This window comes from Cricetulus griseus, chromosome 2 (assembly GCF_003668045.3).
Source record: "Cricetulus griseus strain 17A/GY chromosome 2, alternate assembly CriGri-PICRH-1.0, whole genome shotgun sequence".
NCBI classification, from domain to species: Eukaryota; Metazoa; Chordata; class Mammalia; order Rodentia; family Cricetidae; genus Cricetulus; species Cricetulus griseus.
This window is the reverse complement of record NC_048595.1, coordinates 403,777,431-403,802,911: the sequence shown is the minus strand read 5'-3', so window position 1 is coordinate 403,802,911 and position 25,481 is coordinate 403,777,431. Positions and strand designations below refer to the sequence as shown.

Sequence of the window (25,481 nt, the reverse complement as noted above, 5' to 3'; positions counted from 1 at the left end):
AATGCCAAATCTGGTGCTACCTGCCCCTGTTCCTACACCGATCCTGCTTCTAGGAGCCAAATAAGACACAATTTTGTATCCAGAAGCAGGAGCACCAGGAGAGTTGAGTCTCAGTGTGACAAAGTCTCAAACACCAGCCAGCAGTCATATTTAATATGCTTTCCACCAGTTGGCAGTATAGTAGAGTTTTTCATTGTCATAATTATTCCTTCCAAGGGATATTGCTTTATGCTGTGATGATATGCATTTTCATGGACATTTGGGAAGGAATATTCCATGTTTTTAAATTTTTACTTTATTATTTGTACTATTTTTGTGCATGTATGTTTTGTACATGTGTGTGCATGCATGCACTAGTCCTGACGTATGTGTGTCTTGGTGCACATGTGGAGGTCAAGGGAAACCTCTCAGGATTAGAGCCTCTCCTCTTACTGTGGGTTCTGAGAACCGAACTCAGGTCCTCAGGCTTGCACAGCAGGTATGTTTTACCTGCTGAGCCGTTCTGCTGGCTGAAGAGATGATGCTGTATACAGTGTGACTGTGGTATGTCTTTAATGCTTATTTCAGCCCTAGAATCTTGTACTGAAGTTTCTGGTCCATTAAATCCCAAGTCTGGAAAACAAAGGTAATTTTCACAGTTGGGTGCATGGGGCTATCTGGGGACTCCAGAGGCTGACATCTGTGAGCTCCTGGACAGCCTGAGCTACACAGGGAGTTCTGGGTCACCCAGGCCAATGCAAGTAAAGGAACCAAAATCTTTCACATGTGCCCACTGTGAACCTTTTCCTTATTGGTAAATAAATAAAAATGACAAGTATTTATAGAACTTATTGTCTACAATACGGTCTTATCTTCTCCCAGAAATTGTTAGACCAGAACATAAGGAAAACATTGATCATTTGTGGTTCCTATAGCAGTGGGACCTTTTCTGTTTAGTTAGAAGAATGTTTTTTTTTTTTTTTGTCTTATTAACTACTGGAAATTTGGAAAAATGAAGACAAATGGAAAGCAGGCAATACCAGCTCCCATAGTCTTACAGTGGTAAGCTTTGACACTATGAGGCCCCCATGCATCGCTCTGTTTGTGAAATTTAGATGGAGAGATGCATTTTTTCACAAAACTGTGTTGTGTGGCTATTTGAGTGGTATTTTACATTAAAAGATTATAAAAGGCTCTGGTACCTAGAATACTCCAGTCCTTGCCGCTCACAATCTCAAACTTGCTCACCAGAGATGGGTGAACAGGCTGTAAGACAGGAGCCCAGGGGAAACCATATGTCTTACTGTCTGAACAGTTTCCTTTAAGTTAAACAGAGAATAACAGATATTAAAGGCATATTAGTACTCGATGAGATTTTTCTCAAAGTTAAGAGTTAAGATGAAAAGGGGAGATAAATGAAAGGAAATGGGCCGTTGAACTGCTTGTATTTTATTTTTTTAGTTTAGTTTAAAAGTTATTTCAAGAAATATAAATGTCTTTAATTGAAATAGAATTACATCACTTTTCCTCCTCCCTTTCTACCCTTCAACCCTTCCCAGAAACTCTCCTTCAAGCCCCTCCCCCAAATTGATAGCTTCTTTTTCTTTGAATAATGTTGTATACATACAAACATATGATTGTATGTATATGCACAAACATACATAAATGCCACTTGCTAGGTCCATTTTTTGTTGATTGTGTGTGTATGGTTTCAGGGCTGACCACTCTGCACTGGACAACCAATAAGAGGGCCCCTCCATGGAAGTACATTCTACCTCCCCTGGCAGTTATCAGTTGTCTGTGGTTGTTTGTCTAACAGAGGGACCCCTGTGGTGATATATTGTTTATGATTTATTAAAGCCACTGGAGATCACAATATCAAAGAAACTGTACTAGTTAGCCATAGAGGCCAGGCAGTGGTGGCACACACTTTTAATCCCAGGACTCAGGATTAAGAGGTAGATGGATTTCTGTTAGTTCAGGGCCACACTGACTACACAAAATTGATACAGTCCTAAAAGAAACAGCTCACACAAAGTTGATCTCAGCACCTGGAATCACATGCCTTTAATCCCAGGACTAGGGAGGTGGAGATAGGAGGTATTTCTGAGTGGAGAAAGGAATTTAAGGAGGAGGAGACTGATCTGAAAGCCTTTGCCTCTGAGGATTTGTGGAGATGGGATTGTCATTTCAGCTGGGTAGAGGTAAGATCGACTGGCTTTGCTGCTTTGCTGCTTTGCTTTACTGATCTTCAGCTTGAAGCTTGAACCCCAATATCTATCTCTGAGTCTTTTATTTATCATGCAACAGACCCCATGAAATTTTCTCCCTTCCATGTCCATTGATGCTGTTCTTGTCCTGTTGATGCAGCCGTTTTCTGGGAGAGACTGACGGACAGCAGTTGTCCTGGTATTCTGGCTGTTAGTGTTCCTGCCTCCCTCTCACAAAGTTCCCTGAGCTTTGTGACTGTGTCAGCTCCCTGTCTCAGGAGCTGCCATAGATGCAGGAGCTGTGATGCTCCTGTAGCCAGTGGGGCTGTGCTCACCATGGCTGTTGATATCTGGATTGTGTTTAGTTATGGTTTTCTGTGATGGTCTCCATTTACTGTAAAGAGAGTCCAAATTAGGACTTCAAGTTTATAATTATCATGAAAATATTTTACATATTTCAGATAAAAGTATATGAAAGGGCCGGGCTGTGGTGGTACACACCTTTAGTCCCAGCACTTGGTTGGCAGAAGCAGGAGGACCACTAAGTCTGAGGCCAGCCTAGTCTAAAAAGTGGGTTACAGGACAGCCAGAGCTGTTACAGAGAGAAACCCTGTTTCAACACACACACACACACACACCATATCCATTAAAGCTCATATATATATAATTAAAATGTGAGATAACTGGATTTTAATTCTAAAATGTAAATGAAACATACACAAGGATCGGGCAGATAAAGCTTACAAAACCAACCTTGACTCCCCAGAACAAAAACCTCCAAGCATGCCTTAAGTATCAGAAGTAGTAGACTTCTGAAAATGATCTATTAACACTCTGTTGTCTGAAGAACTTCCTAGGAAAGGCAGAAATCTAAGAGAGCAAATAGGTTAAAATGAAACTTTTAAAAGAATAATACACGAAGAGAACAATAGTGGCTAGGGAAAAAGAAAATGGGTAGAATTAAAATGTTGGATAGAGCTGACACCATGAAGAGCACAAAGAAGACACTGGAGTCACCATATGGGAACATGAAAGAACATGATGTGTGGATAGCATTATCAAAAGAGCCAACACAAGTAATTGGTGGAGAGAAAACAAAATGGAAGAGAAAGAGAATGGCAACTGAGAATAAGTCCTAGAACACTTTCCTAGCTAACTAAGAAACCATGTAGGCATAAATTTGAAATATTTGAGCCAGGGAGATGGTTCAATGTATCAAGGCACTTGCTGCCAAACCTGTGTGGTTTGAATGACAATGACCCCCCATTTGTTAGATCACTTTAGGATGGATTAGGAAGTGTGGCCTTGTTGGAGGAGTTGTGTTGCTGAAATGATCTTTGAGGTCTCAAGAGCCATGCCATTCCCCAGTTATTGTGTTCTCCCTTCTGTCTCTGTCTATGTCTCTGTCCCTGTCTGTCTCTGTCTCTATCTCCTATCTCATTTTCTGCTTGGTGGTTTTTGTCTCAAGATATGACCGCTCAGCTACTGCTGCAGTGCTGTGTTTGCCACCATGCTCCCCACCAGGATGGTCATGGAATCACCCTGTAAAACTGTGCCAAAATGAGCTCTACTTCTATAAGTTGCCTTGGTCATGGTGTTTTATCACAGTAATCGAGAGGTAACTAAGACAAAGCCTGATGACCTGAGTTCAATTCTGGAACCCTTAAATTAGAAGGAGAGATTCAACAACTACAAGTTGTCCTCTGACTTCCACAAGGACTACGGCATATACCCCACTCCCCCTACAACAAATGAATAAATGTTTAAGATACTCCAAGTTTATTATCTGGAAATTTTAAAACTTTAGCTTCTAATCGTATAATAAAATTCTGGCTTCAGTGGCAGTGTCCTCACCGTGGAGCACTGTGATTGGTGCTAATGAAATGGTGACAGTGCAGATGGTGGAAGTGGGAATTGGGTAGAGGTAGGACCCATCCTATCAGCACAGCAGCCCACACTCAGCAGTGAAGGTGAAGTTCTCCTTAGGGGTGGCAATACAAATAAGGCTCTGTGCAAAAGCACGTCCGGTAAGTTGAATAGTCATTGCTGTTAGCACAATAGACTATGTACCCAAACGTTTGGAGAACATAAGAGCAAAGGCAACAGAGATTGTGTAGTGACAGACAAGCAAGAGAAATGGGGAACCCACAGAGCGGAAGGTAGTGTATTAAAGTGGTAATGTCAGCCGATGGAGTCCTCTTGTTATTAATATGACTTCATTTGGAATCAGCACAAAACTTAGCCCTGATCTTTATAAGCAACCACCCAGTGCATGAGGTATTGGCAGAAGCCAAAGTAAAATGCTGTGTATATAATAATACAAAACAAAGTATTGTCACCATGTTATTTTGTAACATAGAATGAAAATGAGAAAATAGATCTGACATTAATTTGGCACTAAGGACATGTAATATTTAATTTACTGCTTATGAAACTTATGAAGCCATTTTTAAAAATGTCAAATTTAAACCCCAAAGTAATAATCGAGACAAATATTATAATATTAGAAGAGACAATTTCAAGTGAACATTTATGGATCAAGTTTATGGAATCTAGGACATATTAGGCAACATTAAAGTTACTTTATGAAGTAGAAATTATAAACAAAAAATAGGCGAGTGTGGAGTATTTTAATGTATCTTGTTCATTTTCCTGACAAGGTAAAAATATTAATGCGAAAGATTTAAGTGTTCTAACAAGTTTGGGCTAATAATAAAGCACTTTGATGGTGAAAAACAATACTCTAAATGGAAAAATTATTTTTTAAAACATCAGTCCAGGGTTAAAATAACTAACTAAATTTACTAAATTATTACTAAATTTACTAAGTCACTACTAAAATTACATTATTGGAGAATTTTAATGTAATGAAGCATCAGTTAGGTGAAATAGCCAATTAACAATGATGCATAGCATGCTATGAAATGTATTTTTAATGTATGCCTATAGAATACACACATGGAGAAATACACACATGGATTTAGATAATTTTTATTTTCTTGTGGATTTCCCTGAATCTTAGCGAATTTGCATTTTAAAAATTTCCCACAAAGGATAGTTTTACTTCTGCAATCAAAAGCACATATACAGTTGACCTTAATTTAATAATTGATTGTGATCATGCGAACATCCCACTTAGTTCTCACCACTTAGGAGAGAAAGCAAGGCTGAGCTTTCACGGGGTGGGGGTGGGGGGGTGATCAAGGTAGAGGAAGCAGAGTGGCCTTTCTCTAAATGTCACTGGTGACAATGGCATGAAAGGATTTAAAGCTCTGATTTCAACCTCAAATCCTAAAGACGTTCCAGGGCGTTCATTTAGGTAAACCATCACCACAAAAGCTGAGTTCAAATGCTGCTGGGTCAGGCTGTTAAGTGCATCATTCATGCCCAGAGGACACAAAATACACAAATGCATCACTTGGTATAAGTTTGCACCCAAAATGATAAGAGAAATGTGAATACATCTCCTTAATGTGCTCTAAGGGACTGAAGGACGCAGGCAAACACATTTGGATTGAAATGGGAAGATGGCCATGGAGGCCAGGGCCAGCCACCCTAAGAGGCTGACATTTGAGAAACACAGAAACTCTATTAACGTCTTCTCACAGTGTTCTGATGGAGAAGGGTGTCCACATGCAGACATTTAGAGCAGCAGAGACCACTGTGAAGTTCACTCTATGTGTCAGCACACCAGCTTCAGCACTCTGAAAAGGTCCCGGGTCCTGTCCTCCTGTCTGCAGTTGGCTTACAGGTCATCCAAGCACTAGCCCTCCATTATTTATGGGCCATTGGCAACACTTTCAGTTTAATTTTTCACAGTGTCTCAATTAGTATTCATGCTTCCACCACACTTGGGGTGGATTTCTACATTTGTTCAATGGAACATGTATTAGCGCTTTGAAGGCTGCTTCTCAAATGTCAACCCACAGAATAGTTTTATTTCTTCTGATTGGAAGATTCTCCACTTCTTGTTTTAGGTTCTAATGCCCTATATTTTGATCGTTGTATGAACCAATTTTTAAAATTACCAATAAAACTCATTAGAGTAAAAACTGCTTTATGTTTTTCTAACTGCTTAAATTATGCAGGTCTTCCTGAGAATTCAAATGATAATGACAGGTCTAAAAAAGAAAGGAAGGAAGGAAGGAAGGAAGGAAGGAAGGAAGGAAGGAAGGAAGGGAAAGAAGGAAGGAAGAAAGGAAGGAAGGAAGGAAGAAAGAAAGAAAGAAAGAAAGAAAGAAAGAAAGAAAGGAAAGAGAACCCTAAAATTCCACCAAAATAATGCAACCACTAATGACATTTCAGTTGCCATCTTTTTGTACTTTTGCTGCATAAACACCCAAATATCACTTCCCCTGAAGCAGATTGAATCACATATACGGCTTTATTAAACTTTTTCTCACTTGTTTATTCTTCACCTCCGCGCACACCATCACCAACCACCCTTGCAGACGTCAGTCAGTGTTAACAGCTAAATATACAGGCTTTCATATCCATGATTCCATGAGTAAATAAAAGTGGAAAGTATCTGAATTATGCCCATGGGAATGTGTGCATGTGGTTACAGAGTTTTGTAAGTGATGATGTCAAGAGTTTACCAGTTACAAAAGCGAAACTTCATTATTCATTTCTCTGCTTTCCAAATTTCACTTCACAGAAATCCTGTCTTACCGATAGTAACAAACAGTCCGCAGTGTGGGTGCACTGCGATTTTCCGGGCAATTCCTGCTCAGTATGTAATCTCCACACTTCCAGTTGTTCATACATCACGAGCCATGCTTTTAAGTTTTACAGTGATAGGGGCCTGGAAATGTGCTTACTAGTTAAAATCATAAGCATTTTAAAACTTGGTCCATATGAGATTGCTTTTCTAAGATGTCACAAATTCACAGTTTATCAGCAAAATAGGAAAGAATGTCTCTCTGCATTTTCACTAACTAGAGCTGTTTATATTTGTGTGTGTTCATGTGTGCCTGTGTGTGTGTGTGTGTGTGATATGTATATGGTGTGCATCCCAGGGTACACCTGTGGAGGTCTCAGACTGTCAGTCATGACAAATCAAGCACCTCTATTCACTGAGCTATCTTCCTGCCTCCAACTACAGCTGTAATTATCTTTCATTTTTTGCCAATGTTTAGAGAACTATTTCCTCCTTTCCTTCCTTCTTCCTTCCTTCCTTCTTTCTTCTTTCTTTTCCTTCCTCTTTCTTTCTTTCTTTCTTTCTTTCTTTCTTTCTTTCTTCCTTCCTTCCTTCCTTTCTTTCTTTCTTTCTTTCTTTCTTTCTTTCTTTCTTCCTCTCTTTCTATCTATCTGATAATTGTGAGGCTGGGCATCCATTCCCACACTTGGTTGTACTCTTTTGTGAATTCCCTGTTCTTTTCCACGGGGCTTTCCATCAGCTTCAAAGGTGTGTGTGTGTGTGTGTGTGTGTGTGTGTGTGTGTGTGTGTGTGTGTACGTAAGTTTTTAAAACCCTAAAAACATCTTTGCACATACTAATAATTCATATGAGTTAATATTTCCTTAATTTACCATATGTCTTTTGATTTCATTATTTTTACACCAAAACCCCCTTTCAATCAATGAAAAGCCCCCCCTTTTTAACACCATTTCTGAAAGTACTGTCTTGGTTTAAAAGGGCCCCCTCAATCTTGACATTATACATATAACTTTGTCAATCTAATACTTTTTAAAAACTCATCTTTTAATTGATACGGAATTCTCCACAAAAAGCCTTTCCTTTCCTCTGAATTGATACACATGTAAACAAGTTACAAATTTTGTCTGTTTTGTTTTGAGACATGGTTTCACTGTGTAAATCAGATTGGCCATGAACTTGATGTCTCCCTACCTCAGCCTCCTAAATTCTGGGATTATAGGAGTGTGTTTGCCATCAGACACGACTCATTTTTCTCACTTGAATGGAACTGCCCCAACTTTCTCATATTCCCCACAATTCTTTCTTGCATTGTGCTTATCAATACAGCTGATTATTGTCAATATAGTGTACTGCAGTTTTGGTGCATTTCAGAATCTGCAAATGCCCCCCCCCCATCAGTGTGGAAGCAGCAAACGTGGGAACATACTGTCAAGAGCCATGCAACACCTGGGAATCCCTCTGAAGCCTTTTCTAGTGGTGCAATCGTATCTCTGCCTGGTCCCATTATCCATGAAAGTAGACGGCAACAGACAGCTGTAAAAAATTAAAGGGGTGAAACAAAACAATTAGAACATTCTTGGATGCTTCAAGCACTGGAAAATTTGTATTTTAGTAATTCTTTTAGCTATTTTTAGGCATTTCTTCCTCCAAGTACATTTTAGGATCACTTCTTTAAATCATTTCCTCAACCTCAAATCTCTAAAGCAATCCCTGGGGCCCTGACCTTAATCCTCCTCCTCCTCCTCCCCCTCCTCCTTTCTCTCTCTCTATTTCTCTCTCTCTCTCTCTCTCTCTCTCTCTCTCTCTCTCTCTCTCTCTCTCCCTCTCTCCCTCTCTCATTTTGATGACAAAGTCTTACATTTGGGAATTCTACGTTTTTATGTTATGTATTTGTTACTCTTTCTGAAGTTTTAACATTTTTAGTATGACCCTCGCTTAATTCGTAAAAGACCTATATTTTTCTTGTTATATTTGTTCTTTAGTTTTAAGAAAAGATTGTTTTCAATTTATAGATATATGAATATTATGTTATGCATATTTGTGGAGTATCATGTGATACCTCAATACTTGAATACATTGTGTAATATTTGCATCAACTTGAACATGCCTTGCTTTTCTAATATTTATTTCAGTACGATGTGTTAAAATTTTTAATAAGTATTCTTGCTATTTTTAAATGCAATCCCCCCTCTAGATGATTACTGTGTCATCTTGTTTATTCATAATATAATTGAGTCCTTTTATCTCCTATATATACCATTATATCATCAAGAGAGATGATATATACTTTTTTATCAATATTTACATTTAATAGTCTATCTCCTTCTATATTTTTGCATACTTTTTTATAATGACAATGGCGGATGAATTATTGTCCTGGAAATAAAGGACAAAAGGTGATGGGATGGTTCTATAAGAAATAGATGGCCAAGGAATCTGTCTTTTTGTATAATGAGAAGATTATACAACCAGAAGATGTTCTCCTCCCAAACCAATCTCAAGAACAGTTTTATATATTCATTTCTTTGGGAGGACTTAAAGACAGGCATCCAGCAACACAAAGATGATATAACATGGTTTGTAATTTTGCTTTCAACTAGGAGTCCTACAGCTCACTCAGGGTGTCTGCAAATTCAGTGGGTTGCATTACTCAAGGAGAACATTGGACTTGAGGAACTTGCTCCCTTTATGGCTGGAAATGCAAGCCCAGCCTTTAGCTAGAAGACCTGCATTACCTCATCAAGGCTGCTACTAAGATTTTCCCAGAGGGAACAGGAGGCAAGAGTGGTCAGGGCTTTGCATCCTTGGCCTTCCTGATTAGGTCCCGCAAGGGCACAAGGGAGCACTCAGCAGCTTTTATCAACAAGTAGAACTTCCAGAAGTCATCAGACCTCTGTGGCCTCAGCCAAAACCACCTACTTCATAATCAACGCATGGCACATCTCTACTAATTGTTTAAGTACTGCACCTGTCTTCAGGTTCTATAAATGGTAACTGCCTTGAACGTGTTTCTTAGAAAATAATAGAACATCTGACAAAGTAAAATAAATGCAGTTTATGGTTCACAGAATCTATTAACCAAAAAGGTATCAGGTTGTTGTTGTCTTGAGGTAGTAGTGATTTGGAAACCCCAAAGTTATAGCTTGAAAAGCACCTGGGTTTGAGGTTGCTTTTCCTTGAGTTTATGGTTCTATGACTCTTTACAAGTGATATAATACCAACAAGTGACATAACACCTGTGCTTCCTACTGTGTGCCTTGTCAGATCTACCTGGGATTAAAGCAGCCTGTAAAGTACCCAGTACACAGTAGGTACTTCGTAAATGCAGGGACTATTTTTTTATGTTCAAGCATGAATGAAAACTTAGTATCTACCTCTGCTCATTTCCTACTTAACTTTGAATTCCCTGTGGGCATGGAATTTTAGTCATCAGAGTGGTCTCCAACTTCTCTTTTGACTTGACTGACAATTTTCAAAATCAAAATTCTGCAGAAATCAAAGTGAAAGATCTGATATATATATATATATATATATATATATATATATATATATTATATGTGTGTGTGTGTGTGTGTATATATATATATATATAATATTGTGCATGCTTCATCATTTCTATTTAGTTTTAATCATTAAACCAACACATGCTTAAATATTTTTTTAAAAATTCTAATACCAAAGAATTGTAACAGAGGTAAAAATCTCCATCTTGAGCCTGCTGTCAAAGGCTATCAGTGCTGAGGGCTGGGCACTTGCTTTCCCTGCCTTTTCTATGCAAGAAAAATGTAGCATTTGCTGATGGCTTTGCTAACAGGTGTGAGCTGAGAGCTAATTATTTTATTCAGAGCTACTTTTGGTGCCTTTCTTCTGAGTCCTCAAGAAATAACAGGAAAGTCCCAAACTGTCATTTATTTAAAAAAAAAAAAGCACAGTTTCACATTTTCTGAAACTTTTTTATTTTGTAGTTTTATATTTTATATTTGAGTTCCTTTTATACTTCCTGGAACACAGATAAATCAGTTTGGTTATGTCTGTTAAACTAGGAAGAAATTAGTGGTTTGGTTTCTCTGTTGTTGTTGTTATGTGTATGAGAGTTAAAACTCCCTAATGTAACCTTGAAACAATACAGAAACCCTCTATTATTTAGAGTGCTTTACAATTTGCAAAGGTCTTTCAATTGTCTGGCATGCTTTCACAAGCATTAGTCTCTCAACTAATAGGGCAAATGAAGCAATGAAGATTAACATGCCATTTACATGAAGTCACGAAGTTAATGTCTGAGGCAGAGTCAGGTCCTCTGGCTGGGGCTGTACAGAGCAATCGTGTCAAGTAGATTTAGTCTTCATGGGTGCATTAGTTCCTCTTCTTGTTGTGTGACAGAGTGCCTGACAACAGCCACTTGAGAAAGGCAGGAGTGTGAGGTAGCTGGTCACACTGTACCTATAGTCAGGAATAAGAAACTAGTAGCAGCGCCTGTGGCTGGGTTCTAATGGCTCCCTTGGGGAAAGGAGTGAGAAGGCTCCGAGTCAATGACACAGGCCTCAGGGGAGTCAGGTAGAAAGGGAACAGCAGACTTTATTTAGCAATGGATACAAACTTAGATACTCTCCCAGCACCCAGGAATTCTGATCTGCTGACATTTTGTAGTTGCCCTCATTGGCTAGGCATGATCAGTACCTCTGACAGCTCCTGTTGCTAGGGCCTCAGGAGAGATCCATAGTTGCCCCTCATTGGCTGGGCAGAATCAGTACCACTGACAGCAACTCTCTAGGCCTGGTAGGCCTTAACTTCCTACAAGTGCCTAGTCCAGGAGCCCCTGCATATGTAGCAGTGGCACTCACATTTGTGGTTGTCTTCCTACCCCAACTGACATAATCTAGAAACTCCCTCACAGATATACCCAGAGGTATGTCTCCCTGATGACTTTTCAGTAAGTCCGTCAAGCTGACAATCAACATCAGCCGATCAAAACAGACATAGAACATTGTACCAAGAATGTACTCAGAATTTACAGAAAGACACTCTTAGTGCCTTTAGGAAGTGTGTTCTTAAGAAATATACAAATGAACACACATATTAGCTAGTTAAAGTGTGTTGGTGTTGGCATGAATAAAAGTCATTAAAAATGTATACATTTTGGAAGCTGGGTGTAGTAGCAAAAGCCTTTAGTTCCAACACTCAGGAAGCAAAGACAGGTAGATCACTATGAGTTTGAGGCTAGCCTGGTCTAATAGTGATTTTTCAGGCCAGCCTAGGAACATAGTGAGACTTTTTCTCAAAAAAAAAATTTTTTTTGAGAACCTACAGCTCATTTCTGCTTCATCAAAGCCAGCTTTGTGCTGGGAATGTCTGGGACACACCCAAAACCCTAGCACCAGAGAGACAGAGATGCAGAAAGATCTAGAGTTCAAGGTCATCCACAGCTACATAGTGATCTTAGGGCCATCCTTTGCTATTTAAGTCTAACTTTGTAAGGAGAAAGCACTTTATTTTACTTCATTTCTATCTAGAGGGCAGCTTAAGGAGAGAGAGGGTAAGAACTGTCACTTCCATAGATAAATAGATAGAAGATAGAAGATAGATAGATAGATTCCTGGAAAACCGAGTGGCCAAGTATAGAGTTTCTATATACATCCTACTCTCCCATCCTCTCTCCCACTAGACAGTCTCTTAAATACTGTGTTAATGTGATATATTTGTCATAGCTGATGAACTGACAGTGTATTATTAACTAAGATCTATAATTTACATTATAGTTCTATGGGTTTTAACAATGTCGTGTCTCCATCACAAGAATGTTACACAAGACATCCCACTCCCCCATATCCTCTGTGTTCCTCCCCTCCAAACCCCTGGCAACCACTGACTCTCTTACTATTTTCCTGCTTTGTGTGTGTTGGGGGGGGTGAGTACATGTGTTCATGCGGGTGCACATGAATGTGAAGGCCAGAGATCAATTCAGAGTGTCTTTCTCAGTTGCTCAACACTTTAGTTTTGGGACAGGGCCTTTTTACAAACCTGGAGCTCACTAATCATCTACTCTGACAGGCCAGTTGAGCTTCAGAGACCCATCCATCTCTGCCCTACAGTGCAAGCATTGCAAGTGCATTCCACCATGCCTAGACTCAAGGCACTGAACTCAAGTTCTCACACTATGTGGCAAGCACTATTATGTGGCAAGCACTAACTGAGCCATCTGCCTAGCCCTACCTCCCTAGTTTTAAGTTTTCTTGAAAGTATAAAACCAGAACCCTTTCAGACTGACATGTTTCTTAGCAGTGTGTATTTGAGTTGATTTTTGTCTTCTTTTTAGTACTAAATAATATCTTATTTGTATGTACAATAGTTTATATGATCAATTCTCCGACTGAAGGATGTTTGCCACCTCTAACTATTAGCAATTATTAATATAGCTGTCACAAACTTCCATGTATAGATGGTGTCTTATGTAAGCAAGTTCTCAGCATCCTTAAATAGATACTGAAAAGTGATTGCCAGCTGCCATGAAAAGAGTGTGTTTAGTTTTATCAGAAATTGCCAAACTGTGTTTGCTGTTTACCACCCCATCAGCAGTGACTGAGAACCCTCCCCCTGAATCAGATGACGCCTCTTATATTCAGCACCTCTTAATTGATGTTACCATGTGACAGTCCCTGTGTCATTGTTATTGTGCATGATGTGAAATTAGGTCATAGCTATTCGTGTGGTTGTCACTTGATTTGAATTATACACTCTGTTGTAATAACACATGTTTTTAATTGCTTTTTAAATGTCATCAAACTAGAACACAACAATTTATAGTTCGAACAAATAGCTATGGGTACAGAATGAGTCAAGAACACGTCAACATTTGACATTTGTCTAATACATATTTGTTACTGGTTAAGTGACTCAGCTTCCTATTTTCTTGGAAAGCAACAATAAATGCTTTACAGGATTAAGAAAGGAATTCTTCACCTACCAGGAGATAGGAGATTGTATTCTATGACTGAATTCATGATGTACACAGTGTCGGTCACACCCACAGAAGCAATGGCAAGATCAATGGCCAGATTCCTTAGAAGAGATAAAGAACTCTGAAGGGTCAGAAACTGTAAGAAATGAATCCTGCATTGCATAACATCAGCTTTAAAACATGCATCTGTATCAGAAGCATCCTACATTGCACAGCATCACCTTTAAAACATACATCTGTATCAGAAGCATTCTGCTGACCGAGGAGGATGCACTTCACTTCCAGCACAACAGTACTGCAAAAAGTGAGATGTGTTTAATCAAACAGAGGGTGGGAGGCAGACTTGCCTTGACAAGACCTAAAATTACATTATTTGCAGTTCCTGGGATCTTCAAAAAAAAAAGGAAAGAAAGAAAATAATCTTTAAAGGGCATAAGATTCAGATCATAAAAAGCAACATCACTGTTACTTTCTATCAGTTGATTACTACAGTTGCATTCTATTTAAATTTAAGCTCTACAACAATATCTAAGGACAAGAACAGGGGCTGGAGAGATGTTTCAGAGGTTAAGACCATTTACTGTTCTCCCAGAGGACCCAGGTTTAATTCCCAGCACACACTCACATGGTGGTTTACAATCATCTGTAATTCCAGTTTCAGGGCATTTGATGCCCTCTTCTGACTTCTGCTGGTACCAGACATGCACGGGGTACACATGTTTACATGCAGGAAAAACACTCCTGCACATAAACAGAAGAGCTCCACAGTGGTGTCATGGAAGTGAACCATAGTGGTAGGTGGATAAGGACAGTTAGGTGAATAGTTCACAGCAATCTCTCCAACTGCACAGTGATGCAATTGCCAATCATGACAGTATGACTAGACCACTAAAACTCTTAGTGCAGTCAGTCAACAAGCCAGCTGGCCTCCTGAAAGTGATTCAAAGGCCAGTTTTTGTCTGGAAACCAGCTACTGAGAACTTCCAGTATGACACCTTACAGAAAAGAAAGAGGAGTTGTCTGTACTCTAGAGAAATGCATCACTGGCGCGTGGACAGCCTGCAGGACTGCTCTGTGGAAAAATACAGCAGCCTATGAATCTGAGTTTAAATGAGGTTCAGAAAAGTTAATTCTTAAAATGCAAAAAAAGGTTGGGAATGTGTTAGTCATGTTTATTTCATGTGTATTTACCATTTTATGTATGTATGGTGCTAGTTACTCAATAAGTATCTATATCCACTTTAAAATAGAGTTTTTGAAATAAGATAAAATGTTTGTGACTAAAAAGTATTATGTCATAGTTAGTCATCTTGCTTTAAGGTAAGAATTTACTGGAGATAAAGGTCAGTTCATAGCTATGAAGGATTTTAATCACAAGCAATATATTATACATCTAAATATTTCTATCAGAAACAGAAAAACAACTTATAAAGTAGCTTTTGACATAATTTTTCAGTAACTTATAAAATCAATAATTAAAACAAGCACCAAGCACCAGCACCAGCACCAGCACCAAGACAGAAATTCATGCAAAATGACTCTTGGCTTAACAAAGCAGAATAAATTATTTGTTCCCAACAACTACAAAACACTCATTCCTTGCAAGTTAGCATAAAATTTTTACATGTTATCCATATGCTGGGCCACAAAGCAGATATTAACAAACTTAGTGGCTGATGCCAATGTAGTGTCTATCTTGTCAAAATGAAAGGGTATTAGAAGTTGTGAAGCCAGGCGGTGGTGGCACACGCCTTTAATCCCAGCGCTTGAGAGGCAGGGCAGCTGGATCTCAGTGAGTTCAAGGCTAGCCTGGTCCACAGAGTGAATTCCAGAATAGCCAGGACTATTACAGAGAGAAACCCTGTCTCAAAAAAAACAAATAAACAAAAAAAAGATGTTATGTTGTAGGAAAAATAGACAAAAATCCTTGTGTTTGGAAATTAACCAGTACACTTCCAAACAAATCTTGAAGGCTAGATGGGAATGAGATGATTGAAAAGGATGGAGATTCTACCAATGTTGTTCAAGAGCTGATTAGTAAGTGTAGAAAATCTAGAAGAATCTACAGGTAAAAATTTAGAATTTTAAACTAAAATTACAAATACATCATTAGAATCTATAGGAGTCAGCAACTTTGCTAGATTCAAAATCAAGACACAAATTTAACTGTTTCTGTATATCAGCCACAACAGGAAGGTATCAGATATTCTCATATCAAAACAGTATCAACTAAATAGAAGTAACGCCAACAAAAGATGTCTTGGTTCTCCTATGAGAAATTAAGAATGTGTAATAGAGAAACACTTAATATCATGATGTGACTGGATCAGAACAAAACCATATGCATGCCAAATCCCCCTTAACTGTTTTAAAGTACCAATGATACTGAAACTTTCAATGGTGTATGAGTATGTGTGTTTGTGTGTGTGTGTGTGTGTGTGTGTGTGTGTGTTTGTGTGTGTGTGTGTGTGTGTGAATGAGTGAGGTGTATGAAAGGTGTGTGTGTGTATGAGATTGTATGAATGTATGAGATTGTGTGTGTGTGTGTGTGTGTGTGTGTGTGTGTGTGTGTGATTGTATGTGAGATTGTGTGAATGTGTGAGATTGTGTGAATATTTGAGGGTGTATGTATGTGTGTGTGTGTATGTATGTGTATATATGTGTGTAAATATGTGAGGTATGTGTGTGTGTGATTGGGTATGTGAGGTGTGTGGGTGAGTGTATGTGTGAGACTGTGTGAATGTGTGAGATGTGTGTGTGTGTGTGTGTGTGTGTGTGTGTGATTGTATGTGAGATTGTGTGAATATGTGAGATTGTGTGAATATGTGAGGGTGTGTGTATGTATATGTATGTGTGTGTAAATGTGTGAGGTATGTGTGTGTGAGATTGTGTGAGTATGAGGTGTGTGGGTGAGTGTATGTGTGAGATTGTGTGAATGTGTGAGTGTATGTGTGAGAGAGATTGTGTGAATATGTGAGATGTGTGTGGTTGTGTGTGTGTGTGTGAAATTGTATGTGAGATTGTGTGAATGTGTGAGATGTGTGTGAGAGAGATTTGTGAATGTGTGAGATATGTGTGTGTATAGGGGAATCTTACAAGCTGATTCTGAAATTTGTGTGGAAATGCAAAATGCCCTATTCTGCTGCTATCAGGACTTCCCAGAAATCTCCAGTGACACTTCATTGATGGCACAGAGACGGATCTCTAAGATGGAACCAAGGACAGGAAGAGGACCTCTCATGTTGGTGGGAACATAGGACTTATGGCAGAACTGGGCCAGCAAAGTGGGAACAAAGGATTCTCAATGAATGTTGTTGGAACTGCATATCTAAACGAAAAAATAAAAGAAACCCTCCTCAGTAAAAAGCTCCAAATAAACTGCAATTAACAAAGCTAGTATGCTAGGGTTACTAGTGTTGTTACTACTAATATTACAAAGTTACCCTTGTTTTACAAATAGAAGGACTGGCTAGCATGCGCCATGATCAAATTGTAGCAGCACTCACAGCCCTAAGGATGTTTACAACCCAATATCCCAGTGCTCATCTAGACTCAAAAAGACATAGAAAAAAATCCCCACTCCAGAAACTTAGTAAAAGGTTTATTAAGCATGTCATTAAAAATCTTAATCGCTGGGGAAATGACTAATAAAGCTGATTTTGCTGCAATTAAAAATCCTCTGTTGATTGACATTCAGAAGCAGTACGAGGACACTGCAGAGAGTGTGACCTTCACAATATTGTTGCATGGAAAGAAGTAGGGCACCGCTGCATGCCTCCTCTTGTCACCAACACATGGTGGGAATAATTTTATTGCTGTTTGGAGTTCTATATACATAATCACTACCCAAAGGTGGGCATGAAGAGGTCATAATACTGAGGAAAGTGAAATAGCAATTTGATATTGAATACACAGTGATTTTTTCACAAGACATTTTGTCTCAAATATTTAAGTGAGGCATTGAATTAGGAGGTGTTGAAGAGGAAAGTAAAAACATAATCTTCGATGAAAAAAAAGTGTTGATGCTTGTCCCATAACAAAGGAAAGAAGCAAATGACTTAACCTCACAAGGCATGAAGGACAGCAGAAAGGAAGGTAATGGAAGTTTGAGTTTGACAGGAGAATGAAGATGAACTCAGCACAGCAGACTGCTGAGGACAGCACCTCAATGGGAGATCTTGCATCAAGAGAAGAACAAAGACAACACGGTGTACCTGCAGCATCAGAGGGACTCCTCATCCCAGAAGGACAAATTCTCGATTTATATTAATAGCAGAGCTTCCAAATTAGCCCTAAAAATAACTCTTTCTTCTTAGCAATGAAACATGTTCTAATGCTCTTCAGGGAAAAGATGAGAAGACATAGGTTTGGGGAGAAGAACATTTAAAGGCAAGCAAATGAAAAGATCCAAGAGATATCAAGATTAGTAGGAACAAACTCAAATAGTCTCTGAAATTGTAGATGTTATAGAAACATAGTATTCCCACATACTGAACGGGGTCACTTTCATATCTGTGCCTTCTGAGTTTCAGTCAATCCCCTTATTTTCTGCTAGAATTTCTGACTTAAGGAAGGAAAATATATTTAAAGAGTGAATGTGGAAGAACAGGGACCCGAATAGTTGGTTTTCTACCCAAGTTTCACAAACGGAGATGTTAATCGACACAGAATCTGATGTATTATCACAGCCATAATGTTTTACCACCAACAGCCCTCATTCCCCCCCCCCAGAAAGACCCTTTGGTTTAGCTGCTGTCTGTATAATCTATTTTTGATTGGTATTAATTTTCTGCTTTTTGGACTGTTAATTTTTTTGCTATTGACCTTTTGGTCATTTCATGGGTCTCAGTATCACCTCAAGAGAGGAGGGCAGAGATTCAATTAGTGTGCTTGTCTCCTGTGCCTCTTGCTAATCTTGCCTCAAAAGAGTCTAGTAAAGAGGTTTTAACACTACGGGCTGAATGATGATATTACAGAGTCCTGCAAATCAAGGCTAGAGAACACAGCTCTCGCAGTAGGATAAATGAGTGCATGCTCATTACTAGGCACTATGACAACCTGAAGGGATTCATAATTTCCATTTACAACAATGTATCTGATGGATAGATTTGTGCCTCAGGCTGCCAGTTAACAATATATGCATCATTAACCTTGGTGATAAAATGTACACATGCTTCAGTGTCAAAATATTACTGCTGAAATGTGGGTATATATAGTTGTGCTTGAATATAGTGTTAGGTATGAGGTAGTTGACAGGAATGTCATCAACTGTGGATCACAACGGAGACTGTTAGCCTGAAGCAGAGAGCTGCCACATGTACAGCTAGTACCCTTTTTTTGAGAACCCAAAAGGACATAACCACTGTGTCTAAGACCTGCCTAGTGCCTAATGTAAACTGACCCTCCAGTGTGTTCAGGGTCCTAAATAAAGGAGCAAAGAGAGTAGCATTCTCTCATTAAGAGTCTAGGTTTTGCAAGGAAATGGTGGTGCACGCCTTTAATCCCAGCACTCAGGAGGCAGAGGCAGGTGGCTCTCTGTGAGTTCAAGGCCAACCTGCTCTACAGAGTGAGTTCCAGGACAGCCAAGGCTACATAGAGATACATTATCTCAAAAAACAGCCCACCCACTCCCCCTGAAAAAGAGTCTAGGTTTTCATGGCATTGCAAGGGAATAGATTTTGGAACAGACCTCAATAATTTTATAGGGAAATTATTATTGGTTTTCAAGTATGACACTGCCTTATGACTTTTATGTGTTTATTCAAAGCATTTTATGCTGCTTTTGCTTACTATTTTTCAGGGAAAGTTTCACGGAAATCCAATGCATGTAGCTGTGGTAATCTCGAATTGTTTAAGGGAAGAGAGGAGAATATTGGCTGCAGCCAACATGCCTATCCAGGTAATGTTTTCTGACCCATAGTTGTGTGCATTGGTGGCTTGCCAGGTAGTAGTTTCTGAGTTTGTGATCTTGCTTTCTCCTTGAGTTCAGTTTTCTGCAAAATCAGCTTCTTCTGTGTTCCACCAGCCTTCCAGGCACTCATGCCCAAGGTCTTGGGCTCATCTTTGAAAAGTTTCTTGTCTTTTTTCTGTATTGACACAATTACCAAGTCTTTTCAAATCCCCCCCTTTTAAAAATATTTTGACCATGGGATCTCATGTAGTGCAGGATCTCTATATAGCCAAGACTGGCCTTGTACTTGGAATTTTTCTGTTCTCCTTCCAAGTGTGGGGGCCACAGATGTGTGGCACCAGACTGGTCACTCTAGATTCCTTTCTGTTTCCATAGCTAAATTCTGGTCTAAGATTTTACAATATTAAATCTAAGAACACAGTGACCATGTTTCAGTTAGATTCCCAATTCCCAGTTCCAGTTAGGACTCTGCCTCCCCGGCGTGTTTGTCTTCACGGCCTGGACTTGACTGACACTTCAGGACCTACTCCATCAACAGTAATTTTGACTTACAGAAGTTCACTAAGTGCTTGTTTGACTGTTCTTTGCCCTAATGTAGTTAACAGTATATTTTATCTCATTCTTCTGAATGCAGTAAGAACCTTTGCAGTAAGCAAAGAGAAGTAAAGGAATCAACAGTCTCTAAAGCACACTTTTTCAGTTAATCCTGTAAGAAAAAAGTTCATAAGACAATACATTTTCTAAATGTATTCTCCATACTTTAGTCATACAATGTATGAAGAGCTAACAAAAGTATATTTTTAACTGTTTAAACTTCAAGTTACTATCAGGTTATGGATGTTTATGGAGGACTTTCAAGTTTTAACAACTAATTATTCTTGGATGATAAAAATGGTATTGTTTTCATTTGAAAACTAAGCTGTCCATTTTTATACCTGTTACGATAAATCTTTCCGCCAAAAGCTGTCCTAGCCCTACCGCCACGTGGGCAGTCTCTGCCAGCCGCCCGAGTTCTGCCCGCTGTGTGGATGGACAAAATAATACAGAGACATATTAGGTACAATGCTACTTGGCCAATGACTAGGATTCTCATCTGTTAGCTCAGTCTTAATTATCATATATCTATATATTTTATAATATTTATCTTATCGGATGCCTTATTGGTGTCCCTCCTTGCCAGTGGATCACATTGCACTGCTCGAGGAGGAAGAGGAAAAAGGGGACACTTCCTGTTTCCTCGCTTAGTTATGAGTCTCCTTGCTATGTCATTTCCTGCCTGGATCATCACTTATCTACTACATTTCCCAGAATCCTCTTTGACTCCTAGTCCTGTCTAACTTGCTGCCATTGGCCAAACAGAACTTTATTTAACAAACAATAAGACAAACATACACAGTACATTCCCCATCATATATCTGTCACATATATGTCATTCCTATCTCCTCCCCCCTTCCACTCTCACACTGTGTGTGTGTGTGTGTGTGTGTGTGTGTGTGTGTGTGTGTGTGTGTGTGTCTGTCTCATGTGTGCCTTCTGCTTTCTCCAAATATCAAATATTATCAAAACATTGAAGTACATACTAATCAAAGTAACTAAAATTATGTTAATATTGCATACTACCATAAACAATTAACTGAGCATTTTAAAAAGCATTTCATGTAGGTAGACAAATAATGGAATAATGGAGATGGATGTGTTGAAAGGGAAATGTTTACTAATCTGAAGGATGTGGGATGGTTATAAGACACTCCACCCAGAGTTGAAAGCATGGGTTTTCCTTGAGGTTCCACCACTGCTCTGCTGTGTATTTTCAAGTTATCAACCTTTGTAACCCTTTTCTCTGCTCATCTGTATGGTGCAGGAGCCACTCACATGCCTTGTTCCCATCTTCAAATAGCTGTGAACTTTGTGTTTAAGGCCCTACTCGGGGTCAGATTAATAGTGTGGCCAAGATATGGAGCTTGGAGGAGCCACTTGGCCTTTCTGCTTAGCCAAATCATTTTTCCATTTCCTTTAGTGATTTCCCTTTGCTTTAAAGTAAAAATAAATCACAGCTCAGTATGTTCAACACCCTCAATTGATAATTTAAGCCCATGTGATCCTATAACACTAATTTAAAATTACACGAAGTTCAAGAGTAATGGAAATAGACTGTAGGAAATTATGAACTTTTTTAAAAAAAAAATCATGAAGGTAGGAGTTGGAAAGATGGCTCCATGGTTAAGAGTGCTTGCTGTTCTTTCAGAGGACCCCAGTTCAGTTTCTAGCACCCACACTGGGTACATCATAACTGCCCATAATTCCAGCTGCAGGGCATGAAACTTCCAGACTCTGATATCACCTGCACACATGTGGCACACACACACACACACACACACACACAGAATAAAATTGTTTACAAATCGTAAAATTTAGTGTTATTATTACATTTTGGTGTATGTATTGTTTTTGTCATACCTACTTAATTCAAAATATCTATGCTTATATTCATATTCTTAAATATATACCTACATGGATATCTAAATAGAAATTATGTCTTGTGTTTTATGATCTGCTCGGTTGTTTAGATTATAATACTGTCTACATCATGTCATTTAGTATTTTCTACAGTGTCCAGAGACAGAATGACCCAAGACTTTTTCTAAGGTCCAATGAAAGGACAAAGGAAACTAGTTCTGTGTCCATGTCTGGGAGTGGACTTATCAAGGCAGGTTAAGGCTGGAGCTATTGCCTTGGAGGAGCCAAGTTGTAGCTATTGGGAACCCAACTCTTACTCCTGGACTGTGGTTATCTATCCTTAGACAACTGTCTGATGTATCCAATGTTCTCTTTGTCAATATTGCCTGACTTAGGTCCCTGCTGACCTTGGCTTCCCCTTCCCCCAAATAGTATATATGGTGCTGTACTCCTTAATGAAGTTCCTTGGCATAAGTGATCAGTTTGTGAAAGATCTCCTGGTCTCAGCTATTGCTCCTTCTTCTTTGTTTCTTGTCTTCTACTGGTTGGGGACAAGTGGAATGCAATATGAGGAGGCATGTGTATGGGTCAAGTGGCACCCAATATGGGGCACTGCTTGTCCCAAACCAACAGGAATAAAGACACAGAACAAACATTCCCTTTGTCTTTTCAACATGGAATCTGAGAAAATCCTGAGTTGCTCTGACTGTGGACACTACAAGCATAATTATTTTCTGTTCTGGGAGTGGGAACCTGGAGCCTTGTGCATTCTCTGCCAGTGGGTTATATTCCCAGCTCTTTCAACAGGAATTTTAGTGACTATTGAGTATTTTGTATCCCATTGATCTAAATCTCAGGTCAAAGTAGTATATCCTTTGCAATAACCGTAAACATGTTTTATCAACAACAGTGAAATTTCATATTCTTTTTCCAGGGACCTTTGGAGAAATCCTTACAAAGTTCCTCAGTTTCAGAAAGACAGAGGAATGTAGAGCACAAAGTGGCTGCCATTAAAAACAGCGTACAGGTGAGTGGCTTAGATAGATGTCTGAGGTAAGTGGCTTCATGTAGATGTCTGAGGTGAATGGCTTTAGGTAGATGCCTAGAAAGGCTATTGGCAGCCTGTGTGCCACAGGCCAATGCAGACAGTTGTCAGAGGACTGTGTTTCTCACACACTTCTCATGTTTCTCACATGATAAGGCTTTTAAATTCAACTTGCTTCTGATATTGAGCTGTCACACTGTCTATGCCTTCTAGAGTAAGTTTGGTAACTTGTGGTTCTTAAAAAGTATATACATTTCAGCTAATTGAGCTCCATATTCTTTTATTATCCTTAATTTGTAGAACCTATCATGTCACTTATTTCCTTTGATATTAGTACATTTTGGTTTGTCCTCCTCACTGGTCTTATAGATTTGTTAGTTTTATTGAGTTAGAAAAGATTATTTTAAGTGGGACAGACTTTCCACTGTGCTGTATATAAAGATAATACCAGTTTCCCTTTCCAGAACCTATGTAGTATTTATTTGTGTGTTGTCTTTTTGTAGAAATAACAATTCTCTAAAAACTAAATCAACTTATATCAAGGTAATGCTCTCCATGCATTAAATTGTGGGCAGAGTTTAAGTGAATGGACTTATGAGCATTTACTTCCAGACCAGCAGTTTAATGATCTTCCATCACAAGCAAACAAGCAGACATGTCTTTGTTCCCACCATGGCAAAATAGAATCAGACTCTCACAGTGGACCTAAGGCCAGTGCCTGAAAATTCTTTGGTGTTAAAACAAGGACTGTACTGATTCCATGAGTATGTAAAAGCAGACGGCTATTGTATTGTATTATAATAAGGATACTTATGGATATTAATCAAATACACAGATGTCTCCAGTATTATTTTCTGGGTAGTGGTATATGCTAGGACTGAATCTAGGACGTGGTGCATGCTAAGCCAGTTCTCTGCCACTGAGCTCCATAGTTCTCAGATTCCTTGTTAACTCCTGAGAAGTTGGTGCATCCAAAGTTCACCATTTATAGCTCTGCCCTGATTTTTCCCTCAGGCCCATAGATCATCCCAGGTCTGTGAATATTGGCTACTAAGTGTTTCTTTGAAATTGCCTGTCCATGGCAGGCTAGGCCATCTTCAGACATGGAGTGGATGGCACAGCCAAAGAGGAAACACCAGGCCCTGCACTCACGCTGGTGTTAACTCTGTGGGTCAGATCATGCTCCTGAGTTCCTTACGGGATCAAAGCTGAAGCCCAGTACAGCCCATGTGCTTGCTCAGCTCCTTCCTACCTTATTCCTATTCAGGAAGTTCTTTCTGAGAACACACCCTCACTAGATCCCTGAACCCAATCTAGGACACAGGCTCTGATTCCATGATGCCAGACCTGACCCCTAGGCAAAGCAGTAGTTTTCCACCAATGGACTTTGCCACTGAGGCCATAACTTCCACCTCTCTGTAGAGTGTTCTGGAATGCAGCATTCATAAAAGGATTTTGACCATCATGAGAACTTTTGCAAATTATTATCATTTTTTTCAAAAAAGTTACTATAACAGATGACAATATCTGAAGTCTTTTAATTACTTGATTGTTGATTTTTAAAGTCATGGTTTAATGTACTTTTTATTTATTTAGCTTTGTGCTTAAGAGACTCTGAAAGCATCTTTTAATTCTGAGGTCAAACAATATGTTTTTGCTTTAAAACTATATTATTTAATTATATATGTCTCTCAAGCAAGTGAGTGCCCTGTCTTTTAGTAGTCCACAGATTTCTTCAGATCTTTGCTCTTGAGAAATGTAACATTCAAGTGAAACGTTGCAAGTGTGCTGATGTGGAGTTAAAAACAAGGAACCCTGAAGCTAAACTAGATCTAGATGGCTCTGAGCTCTCACTCGAGTACTTGTTGCCATGTGTTTATGAGTTTTCTTATATGAAAAATGGAAATAATTTTTTGTGGCAGGTTGCCAAAGAGGCCAATGCACGTAAAGTTTAGGCCTGATGAAGCTCTGAGAATACTATGGTGGTGTCATCAGGTGGACAGTACGCTGCATAGTCAATAGCCAATACCTTTCCTAAGCTTTAAAACGTCAAGAGCATGAGATGACCAAGGAAAATAGTAGTCATAACTAATGTTGGCGAGGCATGTGCTTGAGACTAGGCAATGTTTTAAGCACTATATTCAGCTCGTGACATGACAAGACTCCCTGAAGCAAATGTGGCTCTGACCTTTCCTTCTCCCTCTCCCACTCCTTTTCCTTTCTTCCCCTTCCTCTCTCTTCTCCTCCCTTTCTTATTCTCTCCCT

General features: G+C 39.1%; 1 protein-coding gene across 1 annotated transcript in view; it reads left to right on the top strand.

The window, feature by feature from the left end:
* The window catches only part of LOC100769249 (signal transducer and activator of transcription 4), an 88,264-nt gene that overhangs the window by 27,813 nt on the left and 34,970 nt on the right, over positions 1–25,481 (top strand). The window contains exons 3-4 of the mRNA XM_035439224.1: positions 19,604–19,702; positions 23,106–23,198. Coding sequence (XP_035295115.1) covers positions 19,604–19,702; positions 23,106–23,198 — 192 coding nt within the window. The remainder of the gene's footprint in view (positions 1–19,603; positions 19,703–23,105; positions 23,199–25,481) is intronic.